The following is a 21,724-nucleotide window of genomic DNA, read 5'->3' on the forward strand; positions in this document are numbered from 1 at the left end:
ACACCACTTTTTAAGAGTTTACAAAATATACATAGGAGCTTTAATCCAAAATAATCCATTAATTTAGGAACTAATGTAATGCATGCAAATTAATAGCATGAAAAGGGAAAGCAATACATGTATTTACATTTTACAAAGTGAATAATATATAATACTACATTTTAGAAAAACCAACCATTCAGATTAAATGTTCTGTCAAACTTCTTTCATAAATATCAACAAAAGAATCGTGTATGGTTCATTAAAGCAAAAAATGAATTTATTTAAAGATTAGTAGAGAGCTTACTTACACTGTTAAGGAACAGAGAGCCAAATTTATATCTGAAGATGTAAATTCCAACCACACTTTGGAAGCTTCTCCAGGAAATATTAGACTACCACCACTACTTGGCACCTCTGACACTAGAAAACTAGAACAATCAAAAGTTTCCACCACCACCTGTGCCAAAAAATAAACTCCCTTGCCCAAGACTGCCACCTCATGTTGCTCCTGTGCAATATCAAGTGTGAAGCATATGACTGGACACATTCCTCTATCTTAGTTGTGAGTATAAGAATATAAATTTTTCTGGCTTCTTTGGGAAGTCAGGACTTGTAACAGGATATTACCAAAATGTAGGGAAGATTTTTAAAAAATGCTGGGTGGTCCACAAATGATGACTGTTTACTTCATTAAGTCACTGTTATTTAATGTTAGAGAATATGAAAATAAATCAATAATAAATCATAGTTTTATTTCACACAAAAATTTTGTTTTAAATCGTGATTTCCAAATCAATAAAATACCAATTAAGTTTATACAAATATATGAAACAAGAGTATTAAAAACATACACACTATTTCACCTGTTAAACCAAATAATTTTGCAATAAAAGAATGGTGAACAGATCCAATATTTTTAATACAGCTAAAGTAGACATTATTGGTCAAACTGCTACCTAGTAATGTCATATTCCACATTAAAAGAAATGTACTTCATGAGAGCTAACTTTCAATTATAACCAAATTTTTTTAAAAACTAAAGTATTACAGCTGAGACTGGTTTGGCTCAGTGGATAGAGCATCGGCCTGTGGACTAAAAGGTCCCAGGATCGATTCCGGTCAAGGGCATGTACCTTGGTTGTGGGCACATCCCCAGTGGGGGGGTGTGCAAGAGGCAGCTGATAGATGATTCTCTCTCATTGATGTTTCTAACTCTCTATCCCTCTCTCTTCCTCTCTGTAAAAAAAATCAATAAAATGTATATATTTAAAAAAACTAAAGTATTGCATACTTCCCTGCTTATTAAACAAGGCATATAAAATATAATTTAATTTTCCATAATGGCTCAAGGTCTCCATTATAAACAGAATGCAGTGTTGTCTAAGTAGCTTAAAGAGTATTTCAGCACTATAAATTAACTAGCCCTTTCAGTTCATTTTCCCAGAACTCTGACTTGTAGTGTTGCTGTCTCCTAATTCAATAGTGCCTCTCTATACCTATCAGCCTCTAGAATGCCTGCTGTCCTATATGCATTTACCTGAACATGGCAAGACTAACAAGCCATATTCATTATTTATTCTTTTTTGTTCAACACACACCATCTGCCATCTCCTTTGCATTAGTTTCCAATGCTGTCCAATAAAGACAGCAATAAAGGAATGCCACGATTTTTGCAATCTGATATTTAAAAAAAAACTATAATATTGTCCTGGCTGGTGTGGCTCAGCAGTGGAGCGTCAGCACAAGCATTGAAGGGTTGCAGATTCGATTCCAGACAAGGGCATGTAGCTGGTTTCCAGGTTCATCCCCCATTTGGGGCTGGGTGTGTGTGGGAGGCAACCAATGGATGTGTCTTTCTCACATAGATGTTTCTCTCTCTTCCCCTCTCTCCCTTCCACACTCTCTAGAAATCAATGGGGGAACAGGGAAAGTGTCCTCAGGTGAGGATTAACAAAACAAACGAAAGCAATCACATTATTTTATGGCATATATTGTAAAAAAAAAAAGGGGGGGGGGAAATATAAAAATTAAAATACAGAGTGGGAATTCCTTTCCTTTAACTGGAACAGATCACAAATCAGAGACCTAATAGTTGGACTTAAAATATCTTTTTTTAAAATTTACTTTTAGGTTTGTATCTGCCCAAGTGATCAGCTAAAAATAATCAAATGCCCATCACACAACTAAAGTATTATCACCTTAAAATATGTATTAGAATTGTTCAGCTTGCTGTCAACTTGAATATAAAAGTTGTTTTAATCTAATTAGGATGGAAATTTTATCTTCACACATCTTGTATCAAAGGTTTTTCTTTTTTAAAGCCTATGCCCAAGGCTAAGGCACTACTACAGTAATCAAATAATCTTTGCAACCTTTTCCAATATGACCTTTCCTTATAATAATTTCAAAGTCCCTTTCTAGACCTACTTTTACACTATCAATAATCTGTTAGTCTGACCAACTCTTGGAAGGGTATTAGATTGACAGAATTGATATGATAGAATTCTAGGTATCAGGAGAGACGGTAAGGAAATTGTATGAAGGGAGGCTTTGTTTAGCAGTCCCATGTCTTATACCACATGTTGCTACCTAAATGTCACATTTTCCTTCTGATGACTACAAAGAAAGCTTAGGATAGGTTCAAAAGATTTCAACGCCGAAACCGGTTTGGCTCAGTGGACAGAGCATTGGCCTGCGGACCGAAGGTCCCCGGTTCAATTCCGGTCAAAGGCATGTGTCTTGGTTGCGGGCACATCCCCGGTGTGGGGGGGGGGGTGCAGGAGGCAGCTGATCAATGATTCTCTCTCATCAATGTTTCTAACTCTCTCTCCCTCTCTCTTCCTCTCTGTAAAAAATCAATAAAATATACTTTAAAAAAAAAGTTTAAGTTAAAAAAATTTGGCTCTCAAAAGAAATTTCAATAGTTGTACTGTTGTTTGGCTCTGTTGACTAATGAGTTTACCGACCCCTGCCTTAGACTTTCGTTTTTATGTAAGAATTAACAGTATAATTCTAAAATCACACAGAAAAGCAAAGAACCTAGTAAAGCCTAACAATTTTGAAAAAGCAAATAAACAAAAAAAGCAAACAAACCAGAAAATAAAAAACAAAGTTGGAAGACTCATTTACCAAATTCAATGCTTACTATGTAAAACTATAGTAATAAAGTCATTAGTACTGACTAATAGATAAATGGAACAGAATAGAAAGTCTAGAAAAATTCACAAGGATATGTTCAACTGATTTTCAACAAAGATGCAAACGTAATACAGAGATTAAAGAACAGTTTTTTTCAACTAATGATACTGGAACAACTGTTTATCTGGAAGAAAAATAAACTTTTATCCTTACCTCAAATCACCCACAAAAATTAATTTCAAATGGATCACAGACCTAACCATAAAAAAATAAAACTTCAGAAATTTCTGGGGAGAAAAAGGAAAAAATCTTCATAATCTTGGGTAAGCTAAGATTTCATAAGTCATCAACAGCATCAAATATTTTAAAAATTAAACTCAAAGTTAATTTTTCTTCTCTTCAAAAAAAAACTGAAGATGAAAAGGCAGGTCACAGACTGAGAGAAAATATTTGCAATGCTTATTTATATATGATAAAGTATATAAAAGAACAGTTAAAATTCAATAATAAAATTCATGGGAATCAGGATAATGTTCTTTTCTGGCAACAGAGAAAAAATATTGGGGAGCTTGATTATACATATGCTTAGTTTCTTTAAAAACTGCTGGGAAAGTGAGTATATGGGCCTTTATTATAATTTTATTTTATTCTTTACTCTATGCATAAAATACATATAATTTAAAGAAAGAGTAAGTACTATACCCAAAGAGAGAGCTTAATTTATATTATTCTATTAAATTAAACTAAAAGACACTTAAAGAAAGATTTCCCCCCAGGTCTTATTCAACAATGATACACACAAATATTTTGAACTACATAACCTCTGGAGTTTCTCCTAATTTTAAAGGTCTGTGAATCTATTCTAAGCTACAAATATCTATATAGAAGTCCCCTAATTTAAAATTAATCATTAATTTGAAATAAAATCTAGAAATCTAGAAAGCATTCTGAAATCTTTTATAAAAATTATATTTGGCCCGCTGGAGGTCACTGTTTGATTCCTGGTCAGGGCATATGCCTGGGTGGTGGGCTACATCCTCAGTGTGGGGCATGCAGGAAGCATCCAATCAATGATTCTCTCTCATCATTGATATTTCTTTCTCTCTCTCCCTTCTTCTCTGAAATCAATAAGAATATCTTTTTTAAACATTATTTTTGTATTGCTTCAAAATTATTTGGTTTAAAACTTAAAATTGTCTTTTAAAACAAATTTCATTGTGATATTTCACTATAAATTCATACTTTGGTAGCAATGCATTTTGGAACACTATTAAAATGAGCCCAGAAATTTGATATGGGCACACAGAAGTTACACAACTACTCTTCGAAAGTAGTTCCTGGAAATTTGAACAACATGAACTTATTTTTTTTTTTTAACATTTACCTTTTTTCTTCTTTTGCTCTCAGCTGTTCTTCCTGTCTCAAAACTTGAACCATTATAGATTCAAAAACTCCACTTGTCAAGCCCGCCAAACTTCGCGGTGTTGACCGACGCCTTGTTGAAGTACATGCAGTTCCCTTCTCATCCTCCAATCCATAATAGCCTCTAGATGTAACTGCTATCGTTGTCTTTTCTCTCAAGTGCCTTGGAGAAGAATAAGTCAATTCACAAGGTCAAAACTCCTGAGTAAGCAATAAGCCCCCTTAACCAGCATCTTAAGAATTCCTTTTGCTAACTACATAAAAAGTATTTAGTAAAATTAACTATGCTCCAGATCATTTTATCCTCCCTATTATAATTTTAAATTTTCCTTACTCAGCTCATAAAATCACTGAGTGATAGCTTCTTCCCTACGTTAAAAAAATACACATAATTGAAGTATTAAAGTCAGTTATTAAAGCAAAACATCTTTAAAGAAAAGTTTTACTGTAAATAAACTTAAAATGTATCTTATCTTTATAACTATTAATATATTTCATTCTACCAATCATTGGTGTGAAAAATGTACAATAGAAAAATACGTTGGGAAAGAAAATTTATGATATATAAACACTTTGAATAAATTATAAACAAATGAATCATTAAAAAATATATAGTTTTAAGTTGTATTACAATGTAATTATAAATTTGGAAATCTTCTGACTAAACTATAAGAATATAACAATTCCTCTTCAATCTCACCACAAATGTTTTTCTCCTCTATAATATTTTATTAATACACTAAGATACTGACCTAATTTTAAAGATATTGATGTGAAAAAGTTTCTCAGCAATTTGCTTAATTGTCCATAAATTCTCTTAATGAATTTGAAATAACCGATTAAAACCATTCACACTGGAAAAGAAACATTACATTAAACAAAGTTTTTAAGTCTAGACTAAAAAGATTTCTGAATTTGTATCTATATGTGTTATCTGTAAAAAGCATGAGAGAGAAAAAATCTGCTCTTCTACCTTTGTAAAGAATGCCAGAGCCTCTGAAGGTTTTGTATATGCTGCTGTTTCTACAATGGCAAAATCAAGTCACTACTCAAAGTAAGCATTCAATATCCTAGAGAATTTATATACATTCAAAGTTGATCCTGTAGTCATATTTCTCTGCTTCAAAATAAAATAGGCTAAAAGCTCACCAAAACATAAGCCTTTATGGCATGTAATACAATTAACCTCCTGTCCATCTTGGACTATACTTACATTGTTTTGTTTCTCTAAGTTAGAAAAACTTAACAACAATCTTAGTCTTAGGCCATATAGGTCCCACAAATGGTATAGCTGCAAGATTCTACTGAACTATGGCACGTTTATGAGTTTTCTCTGTTATAAGAAGATAATATTTTAACTAATTCAGCTTTAGGTAGAGAATGAACTTTTAAACTAGCTTTCCAGTAATTCTGAAGAATTTAGGCTAAACTATCCATACTTTTCAGGCTGATTCTTTTATGTACAATAGCATTACATCTGTACGCTGAATTGATATACTTGGGCTCATTTTAGTATAGAGTTTTTACTGGAGAACTAACTACATCTGTAATTTTAACCACTTCCTCATCAATACTAATAGAAGAGAACATTAATAAACAATATTACACTGAAACATAACAACTTCTCAGAGGTCACAGTGTATGTAGAGCATTAGAGATAAGAAGAGTTGAGGGAAACAGTAAGTCACATGGGTAAATTGTTGTCTAAAAAAGTCAGAAATTCAATTGTATCCTTTAACTTCAGTCTTATAAGTAAAAATAAAATTAATAAATTACTTTTATTATATTTATTAAATATATTTTATTGATTTTTTACAGAGAGGAAGAGAGAGGGATAGAGAGTTAGAAACATCGATAAGAGAGAATCATCTATCAGCTGCCTCCTGCACACCCTCTACTGGGGATGTGCCCGCAACCAAGGTACATGCCCTTGACCGGAATCGAACCTGGGACCTTTCAGTCCACAGACCGACGCTCTATCCACTGAGCCAAACCGGTTTCGGCAAAATTACTTTTTTAACAGTATTTTCTCAGAACAAAGAGCAAAAAGAAATTAATATCCTTTATTATTTATCAGAAAAACATAAGTTTTGATACTTATTCATAATTAAAAAACAAAACTATGTTTTTTTCATAGCAACAAATAAAGATTAAATACTGATACTACTCAGTATTGGAGCAGGTTCTAAGGAAAGAAAAATTATCATACAGCATTAGTGGATGTATAAAATTGGCAGTGTTTTTGAAAGTCAAATTGATAATAATCATTAAGATTTAACATGCATATACCCTTTTACCTGTCATGCTTCTAATAATGTCCCATATATACATATACACACACATATATATATGTGTGTGTGTGTATATATATATACACACACACACAATATATCTTCAACTATAAGCAACACACACAGAGAATATTGTTTATTTAAAAAAACTTGAAAATATAAACATCCTTTGATACAAGATAAATTAACTAAAGGAATGTACCCACAATATGAAATAGCACCCATCCATTATAGAAATTACTTAAGTCTATTTATGCTCACTGTAAAAGATGACCACTCTGCTGAATATAAAAAAGCAGTTTCTAAACAAAACATATTTCTTAACCCAAAAGAAATTATATACAAGTGTATATGTAAACATACATTTTGGTACCGAGTAGTATGTATATGTACGAGTTCAAATTCTCACCTAGACTACTGCAATCTCTTCATGACAGGTCTCCTGGCTTCTGCTCTAATCTCCTTACAGTCTATTCTGCATGTAGCAACCCAGGTAATCCTTTTAAAAGGAAATCAGATCATGTCATTCCCTGCCCTGTCTCCTCTAAAGCCTTCCAGTTACACTTAAAATATAATCCAAAATTCTGATGGCCTGGCCTATAAGAGCTAGTATGCTATGGCCCTCATCTACTTTTCCAGCCCTCATTTTCTACCACTCTGCCCTTAGGTCTTTCTGTCCTGGCTATCAAAGTCTCCTTGTTATTCTCAGTCATACCAACATCAACTTTGCACCCGATCTTCATCCTGGGAGGCCTTCTTCCCCAGATATTTGTATGGTCAGATATTGTCATTTCATTCATTTGTCTGTTCAAATGCCAGCATATCTGAGAGGACTTCTTTGACTACTGTAACTCGGATCCCCCGTCACTCTCCATTTTCCCCTTCATATTACTTGTCACTAATTGCATTATATAATTATTTAAAATAAGCTTAATCTCACATTATAAGTATCTAGGTGAACAGTGAGACACACCAACAGTACAGTGGAGAGGTAAAAAATAGATCTGAGTACAGATGGCCAGGATGAGGCACCAGGGATGAGCCACTGGGACCACTCTTGAGGCGAGCAACCAGGAGCACATAAGATGCAGCACAGCCAGCAAGTTTTGGGGCCCTGCTGTGAGGTGTGTGGCAAGGCCAAATGGGGACTCAGGGGATATCAAGTGAGCAGTGAGGGGCATATGAGGTGAGAGAGGAAATAAAAAGAAAAGAAAAAGATCCAAATACAACAGGAATTTAATGTACTAAAAATGGTAAATAATATAGAAACGTGATGCTGTGACCACTGGCTGAACATGAGAAAAAAGTAAAGCTGAATTTCAACCTCACTCCTTAACCAAAACAAATTTCAGACAGATCCATTTCTTTGTTCATTCACACTTATTTCTTCATTCAATATTCATTTAGGTGGACACATACACACTTATAGGCAAGATTCCTATCCTCATTAAGCTTACATGCTAGTAAAAAAAAAAAATACAAAAAGCAAACAAATAGGTACAATAAGTCCTAATTATAAATTAGATATTATAAATTCTGTGAGGTAGTCAAGAATAAATTTCTCTAAGGTAGTGATAGGAGAAGGAGCCAGCACAACAAAAAACAAATGAACAAACAAAAAACCTTTGGTGATAGTGTTCTATATAAAAGAACAAGTATAAAGGACCTCAGTTGAGAAATGGCTTGGCAGGTATGTAAAGAACAGCAAGCCAAACTCCTTTCTATAACTCATAAATGGCACTGAAGTGCTTTAAGCAGAGTGCTGATTTCTCTTAATGTACATATTTCAAAGTTCACTCTGGCTGCTGGTTAAAAAGCAGAGTATAGCAGAAAAAAACAGAAGCAGGAAAGATTTCTGCCCTGGTGGGTTCCCTCAGCCTGACACCAGGCCTCTAGTATACATAGAAGATCTCTGGTTAATCTCTCCCCACCCTCCCCCCTTCCCTCTAAGATTCATCAGTCTGTTCCATGTTTCCATGCCTGTGCATTGAGCATCTGCCCCCCATGGTGGTCAGTGTGCATCATAGCTTCCAGTCGAATAGTTAGATGGTCGCTTAGACTTTTATATATATACATACACATATATGTATAATATATGTATATGTATATGTATATACGTATATATGCATATATGTATGTGTATATATGTATATAGAATAAAATGAACTATTCTTGTCTTACTACATTAATCATACATACATAAATACTATATTCTTCCCTTAAAGGAGGATATGATACCTGCACTGAATTTAATAAATACCTATTAAGCTTCTCTGCACTTGAAGAGATTAAAAAAATGCATAATTCAATCTTAAAATTTAGTGAGGCAAATAGATATGCACACAGATAACTCCAATATCAAGGTATTCAAAAACTTTAGTATAAATTACATGATCCCAAAAAGTGGGTTCTGTAAGAACAGAGGAATATATGGAACCCATGCTGAAAAGAAAAGGGAGAAAGCAATGTGCAAAGTTTTCCTGTGGAGATGACAACTCTGCTGAGTTTTTTTAAAGAAGAGGAATTTTTACTTGATATAATTAAACTAGTGGCCCGGTGCACAAAATTCGTACACATTAAAAGGGAATTAATTAGAGGAAATATTTTAATGCTGCTATTTGCCCTTTCTCTATAATAGAAGTGTCAGAGATGAAAGAAAATTAGTAAGATGTATACGAAAATCTCCCTGCTGTCAAAGAGTCTGGCGCAAACCAGAGGGCTGAGTCAAGTCCCCGCCCAACCGTGTGCACCTCAAAATCACACCAGACTGAGACCCAGCCAGCCCACCCTCATCAAGCCCCGCCAGAGGTGGGGGTGCAGCCTCAGGTCCCCTGGCTTGGCGCCACATAGCCCCAGGTCGCTGCTGATCGGTCGTTACAGCATCACAGCGTGATGACCATTTGCATATTAGCCTTTTATTATATTTCATTTGATCTTTATAAAAATGCTCATTTATTTCATTAATTCAAGAATTACCAAGTAACTGTTATGTATGCCCAAGACCCTGGAGATACAGTGGTGAAGACATATCCTCTGCCTTAATAGAGACATAGTACAGAGAGGGAGACAGATATTTTCCTAACATACTTTTTTTTTTTAAAGTTATAAACATATGCAAAACAAAGAATCATGAATTACAAGGAAAAAAGCAATTAATTCTACATCAGGTTTCATAAAGGAGATGTCATCTGAGCTGAGCTTTAAGTAATATTACAATTTCACTAGACAGAAAAAAAACTTCTAAGTAGATAGAGAAGGTACTGAAGATGTTTTGAAATTGTTCTGAATTTGATAAAATTAACGGCCAATGACTGCAAATGGAATTCTAGAGAAAGTTAATGTCTAATTCAACACAGTGTCACTGACAAAACCAGAATTAAACTCAGTTTACTCACAAAGGTATGACATCTTCAGTATGTCACATAGTAAAACTTTCAACGTGCTAAATAACAGGAAAGCTATTTCCAAGACATTCCTCCTCTTATTTAACGCCGAGCAAAACCATTACTTAAAGGTCAGAGTTAAACAAGTCTCTTTAAAAACCTAACAGTATAAACATGTGCATAATACAAGAGGTACTATTTAAATTCTCTGTTGTTATGGCTGTTAAAGGCCTAATTTTTTCTTTATTTAGTTAATTGGAATTTTCTCCACTTTAACCAAACTTCATCATAACTTACTGGATACTGGTTAATTCTGTGGTTTAAACATATGGTTCTTAACCTTTTTTGGGGTCTATGCCTCTCTACTGACGTAATAAAATTTTGCACCCTCTCTCTACAAAAACAAATTCACACACACACACACACACACACACACACACACTTTTGAATACTGTGGGAGAGGGGAAAGGCTGTTTAGAACTCCAGTTAAAAACTTTAAATTTTATAAAGGCTTGGGACTCATACAGAACTATAAAAGAGAAACACAAATTAAAATATCCATCAAAAGGTTATTAGGTCAATTACAGTAATATAATACTTTACCTGACATAATTCAAAGCAATGCTATGAGAGCTAACCTTGGATCTCTTTTCATTGTTCCCCCAAATCAAATTAGAAATACAACAAATAACTGAAAAGTAATGTAAGATCATACAAACAAGTTTAAATAGGTACAAGCGGATGGGAATGGGACTCAAGGTACTTAACTTCAGGCTTTTGATTTTGACCAAATTGCCACAACCAACCACAAATTTATATAAAATACAAAGGACAAAACATGAAATGCTATCAACAAAATCCAAGACTGTGGTAGTCTACACAAACAACCTTGTTTCTTCAACAAAATCACTGCAAGAAAGAGGGGACAGGAGTATGATTAGAGAGAGAGAAGGAGAAAGGAAAGAAAGGGAAATCTATAGTTACATTTTAAACAAGAGTCCTCATCTCTGAGTTACAATCTGAAGCACTTATAGAATAATCAACTGTCAATGGTTTGTTCAAAACGATATAGAAGTTAGGTATATAGAAGACATGAATGAGGCAGAATTAGTCAAATATTTTTTGGGACTGGGTAACATGCACGAGGGTTCAAACCTTCTATTTTGCTTATTCTCCTCCACCTTAATATATATGTCTAGATCTCAGAGAAGAAAGGGAGGGAGGGAGAGAAAGAAACATTAATAATGAGAATCATCTATCAGCTGCCTCCTGCACGCCCCCACTGGGGATGGAGCCCACAACCCCAGCATGTGCCCCAAACAGATATTGAATGGCAACCCCCTGATTCATAGGTTGATGCTTAACCACACTGGCCAGGCCCATTTTGTTTTTTTATGTGTTAGAAATTCTCTGATTAAAAGTTTTAAAACAATGTAAAAACTTATCTAAAAATAGTTTGCTTTGTATAATATTCTACGACAAGCTCATGACTTCCAATGACCCACCATTCTTTTTTATTAATTGATTTGAGAGAGGAAGGAGGAGGGAGAGAGAAACATCAATATGAGAGAGAAACATCAATGTTCCCATAAATACCCCAACTAGGGACGTAACCTGCAACTTGGGCATGTGCCTTGATTGGGAATCGAACTGGCAACCTTTCAGTTCACAGGGCAATGCTCAACCAATAGAGCCACACCAGCCAGGGCTCCATTCTTTTTCAGAGAAATAATTCAAACACCTGATACCATGTCTCCTTACCTTGCTCTTCCCACAACTTTCATTTTTAACAGTTATTTCTTCAAGGTGTATTCCATGTAAAGACATTAGCATGAGTCTGCTTCTCTTTGCTCCTGTCTCCCCTTCATTCTAACTATAACCCAAAATACAATGCTAATAAGAGTTGACAAATGTAAAAGCAGTGCAAAATTTTTTTTTTCAATGAAAGGAAAACTGTAAATTGTGAGGTGAGGCTCAAACATGAAACAATGTTACTATATCCCGAAGCATCAGTCCTCAAACCTTATTGTGCATAAAAATCAATTCAGGAGAGAAGATGGCTGCTAAGTAAATGCCGGTACTCATCATCTCCCACAACCATATCAAAATTACACTAAAATACAGGACAACCATCAAAATTCAGAACCATCTGAAAGTTGGCTGAATGGAAGTCCTATAACTAGAGAAGAAGAAAGCACAGAGACTGGTAGAAGGCATGGAGGTTTGGAATGGGCTGGTCTGACACCCACATGTGGTGTTTTTTAATCAGGAGGGATATCTCCAAGGTCTCCTGTGAGGAGCTAGCAGGGGTCCTCAAACTTTTTAAAGTGGGGGCCAGATCACGGTCCCTCAGAGAGCTGGAGGGCCGGACTATATGAACTACTAATTCCTACTGTAACACCTCGGCTGCGCTCACTGCCCAAAAAACCTGGCGGGCCGGATCAGACTCCTCTGCGGGCCGCATGTGGCCCGCGGGCCGTAGTTTGAAGACGCCTGACTAGGGGTTTCAGCCCCAAACCAGACCCCCAGCCCAGAGTTCCAGAACTGGGAAGAGAAGTCCCTGTAACTTTGAGCTGTAAAAACCAGCAGGGATTGTGGCTGCAGGAGACCCAGTTATTCCTCTTTTTTTTTTTTTTTTTTTTTAAATATATTTTATTGATTTTTTACAGAGAGGGAGAAGGATAAAGAGTTAGAAACATCAATCAGCTGCCTCCTGCACACCCCTACTGGGGATGTGCCTGCGACCAAGGTACAGGCCCTTGACCGGAATTAAACTTGGGACCCTCAGTCCACAGGCCAATACTCTATCCACTGAGGCAAAATGGGTGGGGTCCAGGTGTTCCTCTTAAAGGAACAAGCCCAGTACAAGTAGCAGCCATCTGCAGACCTCTCTGTAGTCCCGACAGGTGGTCCCAGGCAGTGGCTGACTTTGCACTTTCCAGGAGGCCCCCAGAACCATGCATCCAGTGGACAGCTTTATTCCATACCATATTGTAACTCTACACATCCACAAGTGACACATTCAATGGGCAGACTCAGGGAGCACCAAAGAGCCCCACTGAAGCAAGTCCTGCACCATGGGGGGTAGGGGACCTGCACAGCACCTCTTCCACTGTAGTAGCACCTGGTCCTCACAGCCAATTGGCCTGGAGGTCAATTCCTCCCAGTCACACTAACAGCAATAAAGGCTCAACTACAAGACTGTGCACACAGCCCACACAGGGGCAGACCTAGAGTGCCCAGCTAGGCAGACCTAGAGTGCCAACTCCAGAAGACATGGAAGTTCTATTGATACTTAATACATAGAAACAAACACAGGGAAACAGACAAAAGGCAGAGACCAAGAAATATGTCACAAATGAAAGAAATAGAACCAAGCAAACTACTGTCTACAGAGTTCAAAACCATGGTTATAAGGTTACTCAAGGATCTTCATGAGAACTTCAAGGAACTTAGTGTGACTTTCAAAGACATGAAAAAGGACAAGTCAGAAATTAAGCACACACTAACTGAAATAAAGAATAATTTACAGGGATTTAACAGTAGAGTAGAGGATTCTGAGAATGAAATCAATGATTTGGAATATGAGGAAGCAAAAAACATCCAATCAGAAGAGGAAAAGAATAAAAAATATGAAGATAGTATGAGGAACCTCTGGGACAACTTTAAGAATACCAACATTCACATCATGGGGATGCCAGAAGAGAGAGCAAGATATTGAAAACCTATTTGAAGAAATAATGACTGAAAAGTTCCCCTACCTGGTGAAAAAATAGACTTGAAAGTCCAGAAGCACAGAGAATCCCAAACAAGAGGAATCCAAAGAGGCCCCATAAGACACATCACAATTAAAAGGCCAATGGTTAGCCCTGACTGGTTTGGCTCAGTGGCTAGACCATCAGCCTGCGGACTGAAAGGTCCCAGGTTCAATTCCGGTCAGGGGCATTTACCTTGGTTGCGGGTTAATCCCCAGTAGGAGGTGTGCAGGAGGCAGCTGATCAGTGTTTCTCTCTCATCAATGTTTCTAACTCTCTATTCCTCTCCCTTCCGCTCTGTAAAAAATCAATAAAATATATATTTTAAAATAAATAAATAAATAAAATAAAAGGCCAATGGTTAAAGACAAAAAGAGAATCTTAAAAGCAGCAAGAGAAAAGCAGTTAGTTACCTACAAGGGAGCATCCATATGACTGTTAGCTGACTTCCCAACAAAACTTTCAAAGTCAGAAGGGAATTGCAAGAAATATTCAAAGTGGTAAATAGCAAGGACTTACAATCAAGATTATTCTACCTAGCAAAGCTATCATTTAGAATTGAAGGTCAGATAAGGAGCTTCACAGACAAGGAAAAGCAAAAAGAGTTCATCACAACCAAATAAGTATTACATGAAATGTTAAGAAGAGAAAGATAAAGATATATGAACAATAAAATGACAATAAATACCCCTAGCTAGTTTGGCTCAGTGGATAGTGCGTCGGCCTGCGGACTAAAGGGTTCAATTCCTGTCAGGGGCACATGTCCAGGTTGTGGGCTCGATCCCCAGTGTGGAGCATGCAGGAGGCAGCCGATCAATGATTCTGTCTCATCACTGATGTTCTCTCTCTCTCTCCCTCTTCCTTCCTCTCTGAAATCTTAACAATATATTTTTTAAAAATAGCAATAAATACATATCTATCAACAATTGAATATATAAGTCAAAATAAACAAACAAGAAATCTAATGAACAAAATAAACTAGTGAATAAAATAGAATCAGAGGCATGAAAACATGGAACAGACTGACAAATCTCAGAAGGGAAGAGGGAAGGAGGGGGTGGAAAGAGATTAACCAAAGATCTTACATGCATATATGCATTACCTATGGCCACAGACAATGGGGTGGTGAACAGAAATATTAGTAAAGTACTTACAAAATATAGCAAGAAGTTTAATCAAGCAGTTTTACCTTAAACTGGTTATTGCAATCTGTATCCTTTTTTTTAGTTTGTAGTGGGATAGAAATGAATTCCCAGACAAACAATTAAAGAAATATGCTCTAGCTGGTTTGGCTCAGTAGACAGAGCATCAGTCTGTGGACTGAAGGGTCCCAGTTTCAATTTTGCTCAAAGGTACATGCCCAGGATATGGGCTCAATCCCCAGTAGGGGCCATACAAGAGGCAGCCTATCAATGATTCCCTCTCATCATTGATGTTTCTCTCTCCCTCTCCCTTCCTCTCTGAAATCAACAAAAATATATTTTAAAAGAAGAAATATAAAACCTGTCAGAAGTTATTTTTTCTGAAGGTACTTTCAAATAGCTGTACTCAAACGTTTTAAATATGAAAGTTTTGTGTGAGTTCTTAGCACTAGCTATTTCCAAGTCCTTAAAACTGTACTTACAAAATCTGTAGGTTTTATATTTTCAACATTAAAATATTAGAAAAAATTAGAGTGAAAAGGAAAATTAAAAATCACCTACAGTTCCACTACTCAGTTACAACATTTAATATGAATGTATACTATCTTACAACTTCAGTGATACATATCTTTAACCCTATTAACCAATATATAATCTATTCAAATTTATAAATACCGTATTTTTCGGACCATAAGACGCACCAGTTTTTAGAGAAGGGAAATGAAGAAAAAAAGATTCTGAAACAAAAAGTTCAGTGTTACCACTACAATGTGTAAACCCATAAATCATGCAGAGACTTTCTATGCTTTCTTTGCATAGTTTATGGGTATCTACACATTGTAGTGGTGAGAGAAGAGGCTGGAGAGTGTTTTACATTATGGTAAATGTTATTGTTTTGGTATCACAGAAAGTCTCTGCATACAATATACCGGTATGAAGTTTGTTGCAGTACAAACATTTTGACAGTTACCGGTATAATAGTATGAAGAGAAATTCTGACGTAGCGGCATTATCAATCAGGGCATCCAGTGGAGGGCGGAGTTTACTGGTGGGCGGAGATCTACAGTACGCCTACCCAGTAGTCAAGCACGGCAACAGAGGGCAGAGAGGAATGATTGGGGGAATAGACGCGGCATTCTTCCGGGCACGGAGTACGGGCCAGCAAGGGGTACAGGCGATGATTACGGTTTGGATTACGCAGTTACCGTACACCGCACCTGGGCTGACATGGAGATATGGCTGCAGCGAGGGCATGGAGGCTGACTACCATACATGGGAACTCCTCTACCACTCGGGGTTTACAGAGCGGGGCAGACACTCTGGGCACGGAGGAATGGACAGTGGCTGCAGCAAGCACACAGAGCCGGGCAAGCACACAGAGACCACACAGAGCCGGGCAAGTAAAAAAACTTTTTTTTTAAAGTATATGTGTAGGCTATATTTGGACCATAAGACGCAGGGACTTTTCCCCCCCACTTCTGGGGGAAAAAAGTGCGTCTTATGGTCCGAAAAATACGGTAGTAATTTCCTTTAAGTAAAATCTTTTAACCATAAAATATGCTTAATGTAGAAAATCTAGGACATACAGAAAAGTTAAAAGAAGAAAATAAAAAAATAGCCAAAATCTTTCTACTTAGTAATAGCCACTACTAACAGTTCATTTGCCCAAGTATTTTTTCAGTGCATATATTTAGTATCCTGGCTTGTAGTTCTGGATTATTCACAGATCCCAGGTGGGAGATAATATACAAAATGCTAGGTGGTAAATAATATTACCATTGGGGTTTATTATTCATTCCCAATTAAAAAAAAAAAAAACACACCTCAATTAACTCAATATGTATTTTTAAGATTTATATCACTATGTAAGGTCCTTGTAAATGAAAACTGCTATTACTTGTCCTTGGAAATGAAATTGCTATGATTTGTTCTGGGCACCTCTAAGCAGGGATATAGCCCACAGATGACTTGAAAGCTAAAATACAACTATTGAAAGGAATCCATTCTTCTCTCCAAAAACATGATTTTCTTTCCTCCTACTCCAGTTTTTCTTAGAAATAAAAATGTAGTTATAAATTGATACTAACAAGGACACAAACTGGAATACAATTAGAAACAAACTGGAAGGCAGAACACATTAAACTCTATTGGTGCATTTTTACTGTATTAAATCTAAATCAGTCTCAAATTAATATTTTCAAAAGGGACAAAATTTCCTGAAATAACGAAGTCTTTAAGTTTATTATCCTATCTAATTAAGGAGTAATATGCAAATTGACCATCACTCCAACACACAAGTTTGCTGCACCATGTGGTCAAAGATGGCTGCCACAGATGGCCAGCAGAGGAGGGCAGTTGGGAGGTACCAGGTCTGCAAGGGAGAGCAGTTAGGGGTGACCAGGCCAGCAGAGAAGGGAAGTTGGGGACAATCGGGCCTGCAGGGAAGGCAGTTGGGGGGGACCCAGGCCTGCAGGAGAGAGCAGTTAGGGAGACCAGGCCTGCAGGAGAGGGCAATTAGGGGTGACCAGGCTGGCAGGGGAGAGGTTAGGCGGTGATCAAGCTGGCAGGCAGAAGCAGTTAGGGGCAATCAGGAAAGCAGGCAGGTGAGCAGTTGGGAGCCAGCTGTTCTGAATTGGAGAGTGTGCAGGCTAAGCTTAGGGACACCCCCCCCCCCATGCACGAATTTCGTGCACCAGGCCTCTAGTATAAAATAATACCTTTTACTTATTCCAAAATAAATTCTTTGCATTTTCATAACTGTCTCTTCTTAATTAAGCATTTCAACTTTTAATATATATCATACACACTTTAATCATCTTCTTCTAAACTTTCATCTTTCCAGTAAATGTACTCAGTCCTTATATAAATTTCTGTCTTTAGGTCCCCTTTGTATTTTAATTAGATTCTGTTCTGGGAAATCTCATTCACTCACATTTCTTCAACTATCACCTTTCTGCAGGTTAATTCCTAATAAAATATTTTCTAATCTTGCCCTACTCACTCTGTTGAGCTACATACGCAGCCTTCCAATAATTCTCAGCTGAGTATCTTCAAATAAATGCCTCCTCTCATATTTCCTCAGCATTATCATCACCTGGGTTTGAATTCATTTTGGACATCATCCTTTCCTTCACATCCCACATTCATTTTTAAAAAAATATATTTTATTGATTTTTTACAGAGAGGAAGGAAGAGGGATAGAGAGTTAGAAACATCGATAAGAGAGAATCATTGACCAGCTGCCTCTTGCACACCCCCTACTGGGGATGTGCCCGCAACCATGGTACATGCTCTTGACCGGAATCGAACCTGGGACCTTTCAGTCCGCAGGCCGATGCTCTATCCATTGAGCCAAACCGGTTTCGGCCACATCCCACATTCAATAGCTTCCCATTTTACCTGCTGAATATACCTCTTTCATATCCTCATCCACTTTTTTTTCCTACGTCCTATGATCTTTTCATGGAATTAACTAATAGCCTTCTCATTGGTCTCTTTTCTTCATTCTCTCTTCTTCCATTTCAGCTTTCAAACTCACTAGTAAAATCATGTCATCCCTTAGCTAAAACCTATGATAGATCTATATTGCCTACATTCTAACTTCCCTAGCAAGCAATTAAGAATCTCTGTAGTCCCAATCTACCTTTCTAGACTTACCTGCCACTACAGCCCCTCATTATCCTATAAGCTCATCACTGGTATAAACTATTCCTCTGGAATCCTCTGTACTCTTCTGATTCCATACCTTCAATGGTTCCTGTTTATCTACCACCTTGAAATAAGAAATGTCATATTTATCATTGTATCTACAGGGCTTTTTTTTTATCATATAATAGTTCAAGTAATTGCTTAATGAACTCCTCAACTTCACCTATCAATATTGTATCCACCCTCCAAAACTTTAACCTCTAGAATAAAATCTAATGAAGTATTTTTCAATTCCAGCTCCTCCCTCCCTCTTTGCAGTTACAACTCCTCTGCACTTCCTTAATACTTTATAATAAAGCTCACCACAGTAGTCTTCAAAGTATGCAGTCTTGTAATATAGTTATTTCAGTGAATGAAACAAGATGTACCATCGTGATTATGTTCTCTCAATTTGTAAGGGGGGAAAATTAAGGTACTAAATACAACTTCTTCAATCAAGGGTTTCCTCCTGTAATTTTACAAAGCCTTTTGGGTTCCCTAGCAAAAATAAATAAATAAATAAATAAATAAATAAATAAATAAATAAATAAAGATACAACCAAATATATCAATATTTCATGATATTCTGCAAATAGCTGCATGACTGCCAAGTGTTGCGACAATGGAATAAGCTTGAGAATGAACCACAGTTTTAACATATTTTCCTTTTTTTAAAAAAAAAAGTATATATATATTATTGATTTCAGAGAGGAAGGAGAGGGAAAGAGAGATAGAAACACCAATGATGAGAAAGAACCATTGATTGGCTGCCTCCTGCATGCCCCCTACTGGGAGTTAAGCCCACAACCCAGGCATGTGCCCTTGATGGGAATTGAACCTGGGAGCTTTCAGTCGACAGGCTGATGCTCTACCCACTGAGCCAAACCAACTAGGGCAACATGTTTTACTTTTTATCATAACTATGTATGTACCATCTTTTAAACCTCTTGGAGAAAAACTGCCCCCCAAGTACCCAGCAGATACTCAATAAATGTCTTAAAATCCCTCACTCTTTCACCACTGCACTTAAACATTTTCTGAATCTTCTCTAAATAATACAATTATTTTTTTTAGAATGGCAACTCTAGCCCTGGCCAGTGTGCTAAATGGTTAGAACATCGGCCCACACACCAAAGGGTCATGAGTTCGATTCCTGGGTCAAGGGCATGTACCTGAGTTGTGAGTTCGCTCCCCATCCAGAGGCAATCAGTAGATGTGTTTCTCTCTCTCCCCATTTCCCTTCCATTCTCTTTGAAAAGTAATGGGAAAAATATCCTCAGGTGAGGATTAACAACAACAACAAAGAAAGGCAACTATTAGAAATAGAAATACATGGCGTATCAAGCTCTAACATTCTATAGTTCTGAACAAGAGGCAAATCCAGACTCTTTTTACCAAAAGGTCCCCAATTTTTAAAGTTTTACATAAAAAGGATAGAGTTACAGAATCCAATGGGGGAAAGGACAGTTAAAATTACTAAGAAGAAAGAAGCATCTTGTTAAAATTCCCAATTAATTTCTAGGTTTTTATCTTAATGGAGAATAAGCAAGTCAGCAAATTTCAAATTTAACTCAGGAGAGGATTACAATCAGTCCACAAAATTCATTTGTGTTTCACTTATTACTCTTACTTGGAAATCTCTATTTGAAAATTTTTGAGGTTTCATGATGATGCTTTTGTACTCTCATTCCCAAGAAAAATATCCTGTCAACTAAAAATCAATTATAAAAAATAGCCTTTAGCTCTATTTTAAGGAAGTTTTTTCACCCATGTACCATTTAACAGCAACTTAATTCAGAAATGAAAAATAATATTAACAAATATATATTATATTCAAGCTTATTTTCACTAAAAATGGCCAAAATTAAATTTTAGGTTCAGCTCTGTTGGGATCACTGATGATGCTCTTCTTTAACCACAACCTTTTAAAACTAGGAAAAGCAATCTTCTGACTATATAGCAATGTTCTTAAAGCTTTCAAAAACATCATGGTTTAAAATTTGCCAGAGTCAAAAATTCTTATTACTATTTGACAGTTTCTAAAGCTTTGTGCATAATTTCCTAACTATTAAGTATTCTCTATTCCTTTCCACTTATTTTCTCCCCACTTTTAATGTTAATTGATATTTCTTTCAGTTGTTTCAAATGAGTGAGATCCCTTCCAAAACTATAACCTTCCTGAGAATAGATATGTTGTTTCTGGTTCTAGTTATATTACAAACTAGAGGCCTGGTGAACGAAATTTGTACATAGGGGTAAGGGGTGTCCATCAGCCCAGCCTGCACCCTCTCCAATCTGAGACCCCTCGCAGGATGTCCAACTGCCCGTTTAGGCCCGATCCAGGTAGGATTTTTTGAGGTTTCAAGATGATGCTTTTGTACTCGTAGGGTTGGGCCTAATCGGGCAGTTAAATATCCCTCTCACAATCCAGAACTGCTGGCTCCCAACTGCTCACCTGCCTGCCTTCCTGATTGCCCCTAACTGCTTCTGCCTGCCAGCCTGATCAACCCCTAATCACTCTCCTGCCAGCCTAATTGATGCCTAACTGCCCCCTGCCAGCCTGTTTGCCCCTAAATGCCCTCCCCTGAAGACCTGGTCACTCCTAACTGCTCTCCCCTGCAGGTCTGGGTTCCCCCCCAAGTGCCCTCCCTCGTAGGCCTGGTCCCTCCCAACTGCACACCCCTGCTGGCCATCTTAAGGTGTCCATCTTGTGTCCTCATGGGGGCAGTCATCTTTGACCACATGGGGGTAGCCATCTTGTATGTTGGAGTGACAGTCAATTTGCATATTATTCTTTTATTAGATAGAATATGCATAATATGTTGTTACATATTGCCATCATATATTACCGTATTATTATACTTATAAACTATAGACATAGTGCTATTAAAAACACCACAAAAAGCAAGCCCAGCCCTGGCCTG

At 36.8% G+C, this 21,724-nt stretch overlaps 1 protein-coding gene across 4 annotated transcripts in view; it reads right to left on the minus strand.

Moving 5' to 3' along the window:
* Positions 1 to 21,724, minus strand: part of KIAA2026 (KIAA2026 ortholog) — an 85,498-nt gene that overhangs the window by 56,606 nt on the left and 7,168 nt on the right. For 3 of the 4 annotated variants that reach the window (XM_036434010.2, XM_036434011.2, XM_045580198.1), the window contains exon 2: positions 4,505 to 4,705. The exons of the other annotated variant lie outside the window; for it this stretch is intronic. In XM_036434010.2, the coding sequence (XP_036289903.1) occupies positions 4,505 to 4,705 (201 nt within the window). The remainder of the gene's footprint in view (positions 1 to 4,504; positions 4,706 to 21,724) is intronic. 4 annotated transcript variants of the gene reach the window in all.

The sequence above is a fragment of the Pipistrellus kuhlii genome, unplaced genomic scaffold, assembly GCF_014108245.1.
Source record: "Pipistrellus kuhlii isolate mPipKuh1 unplaced genomic scaffold, mPipKuh1.p scaffold_m20_p_12, whole genome shotgun sequence".
Taxonomy (NCBI): Eukaryota; Metazoa; Chordata; class Mammalia; order Chiroptera; family Vespertilionidae; genus Pipistrellus; species Pipistrellus kuhlii.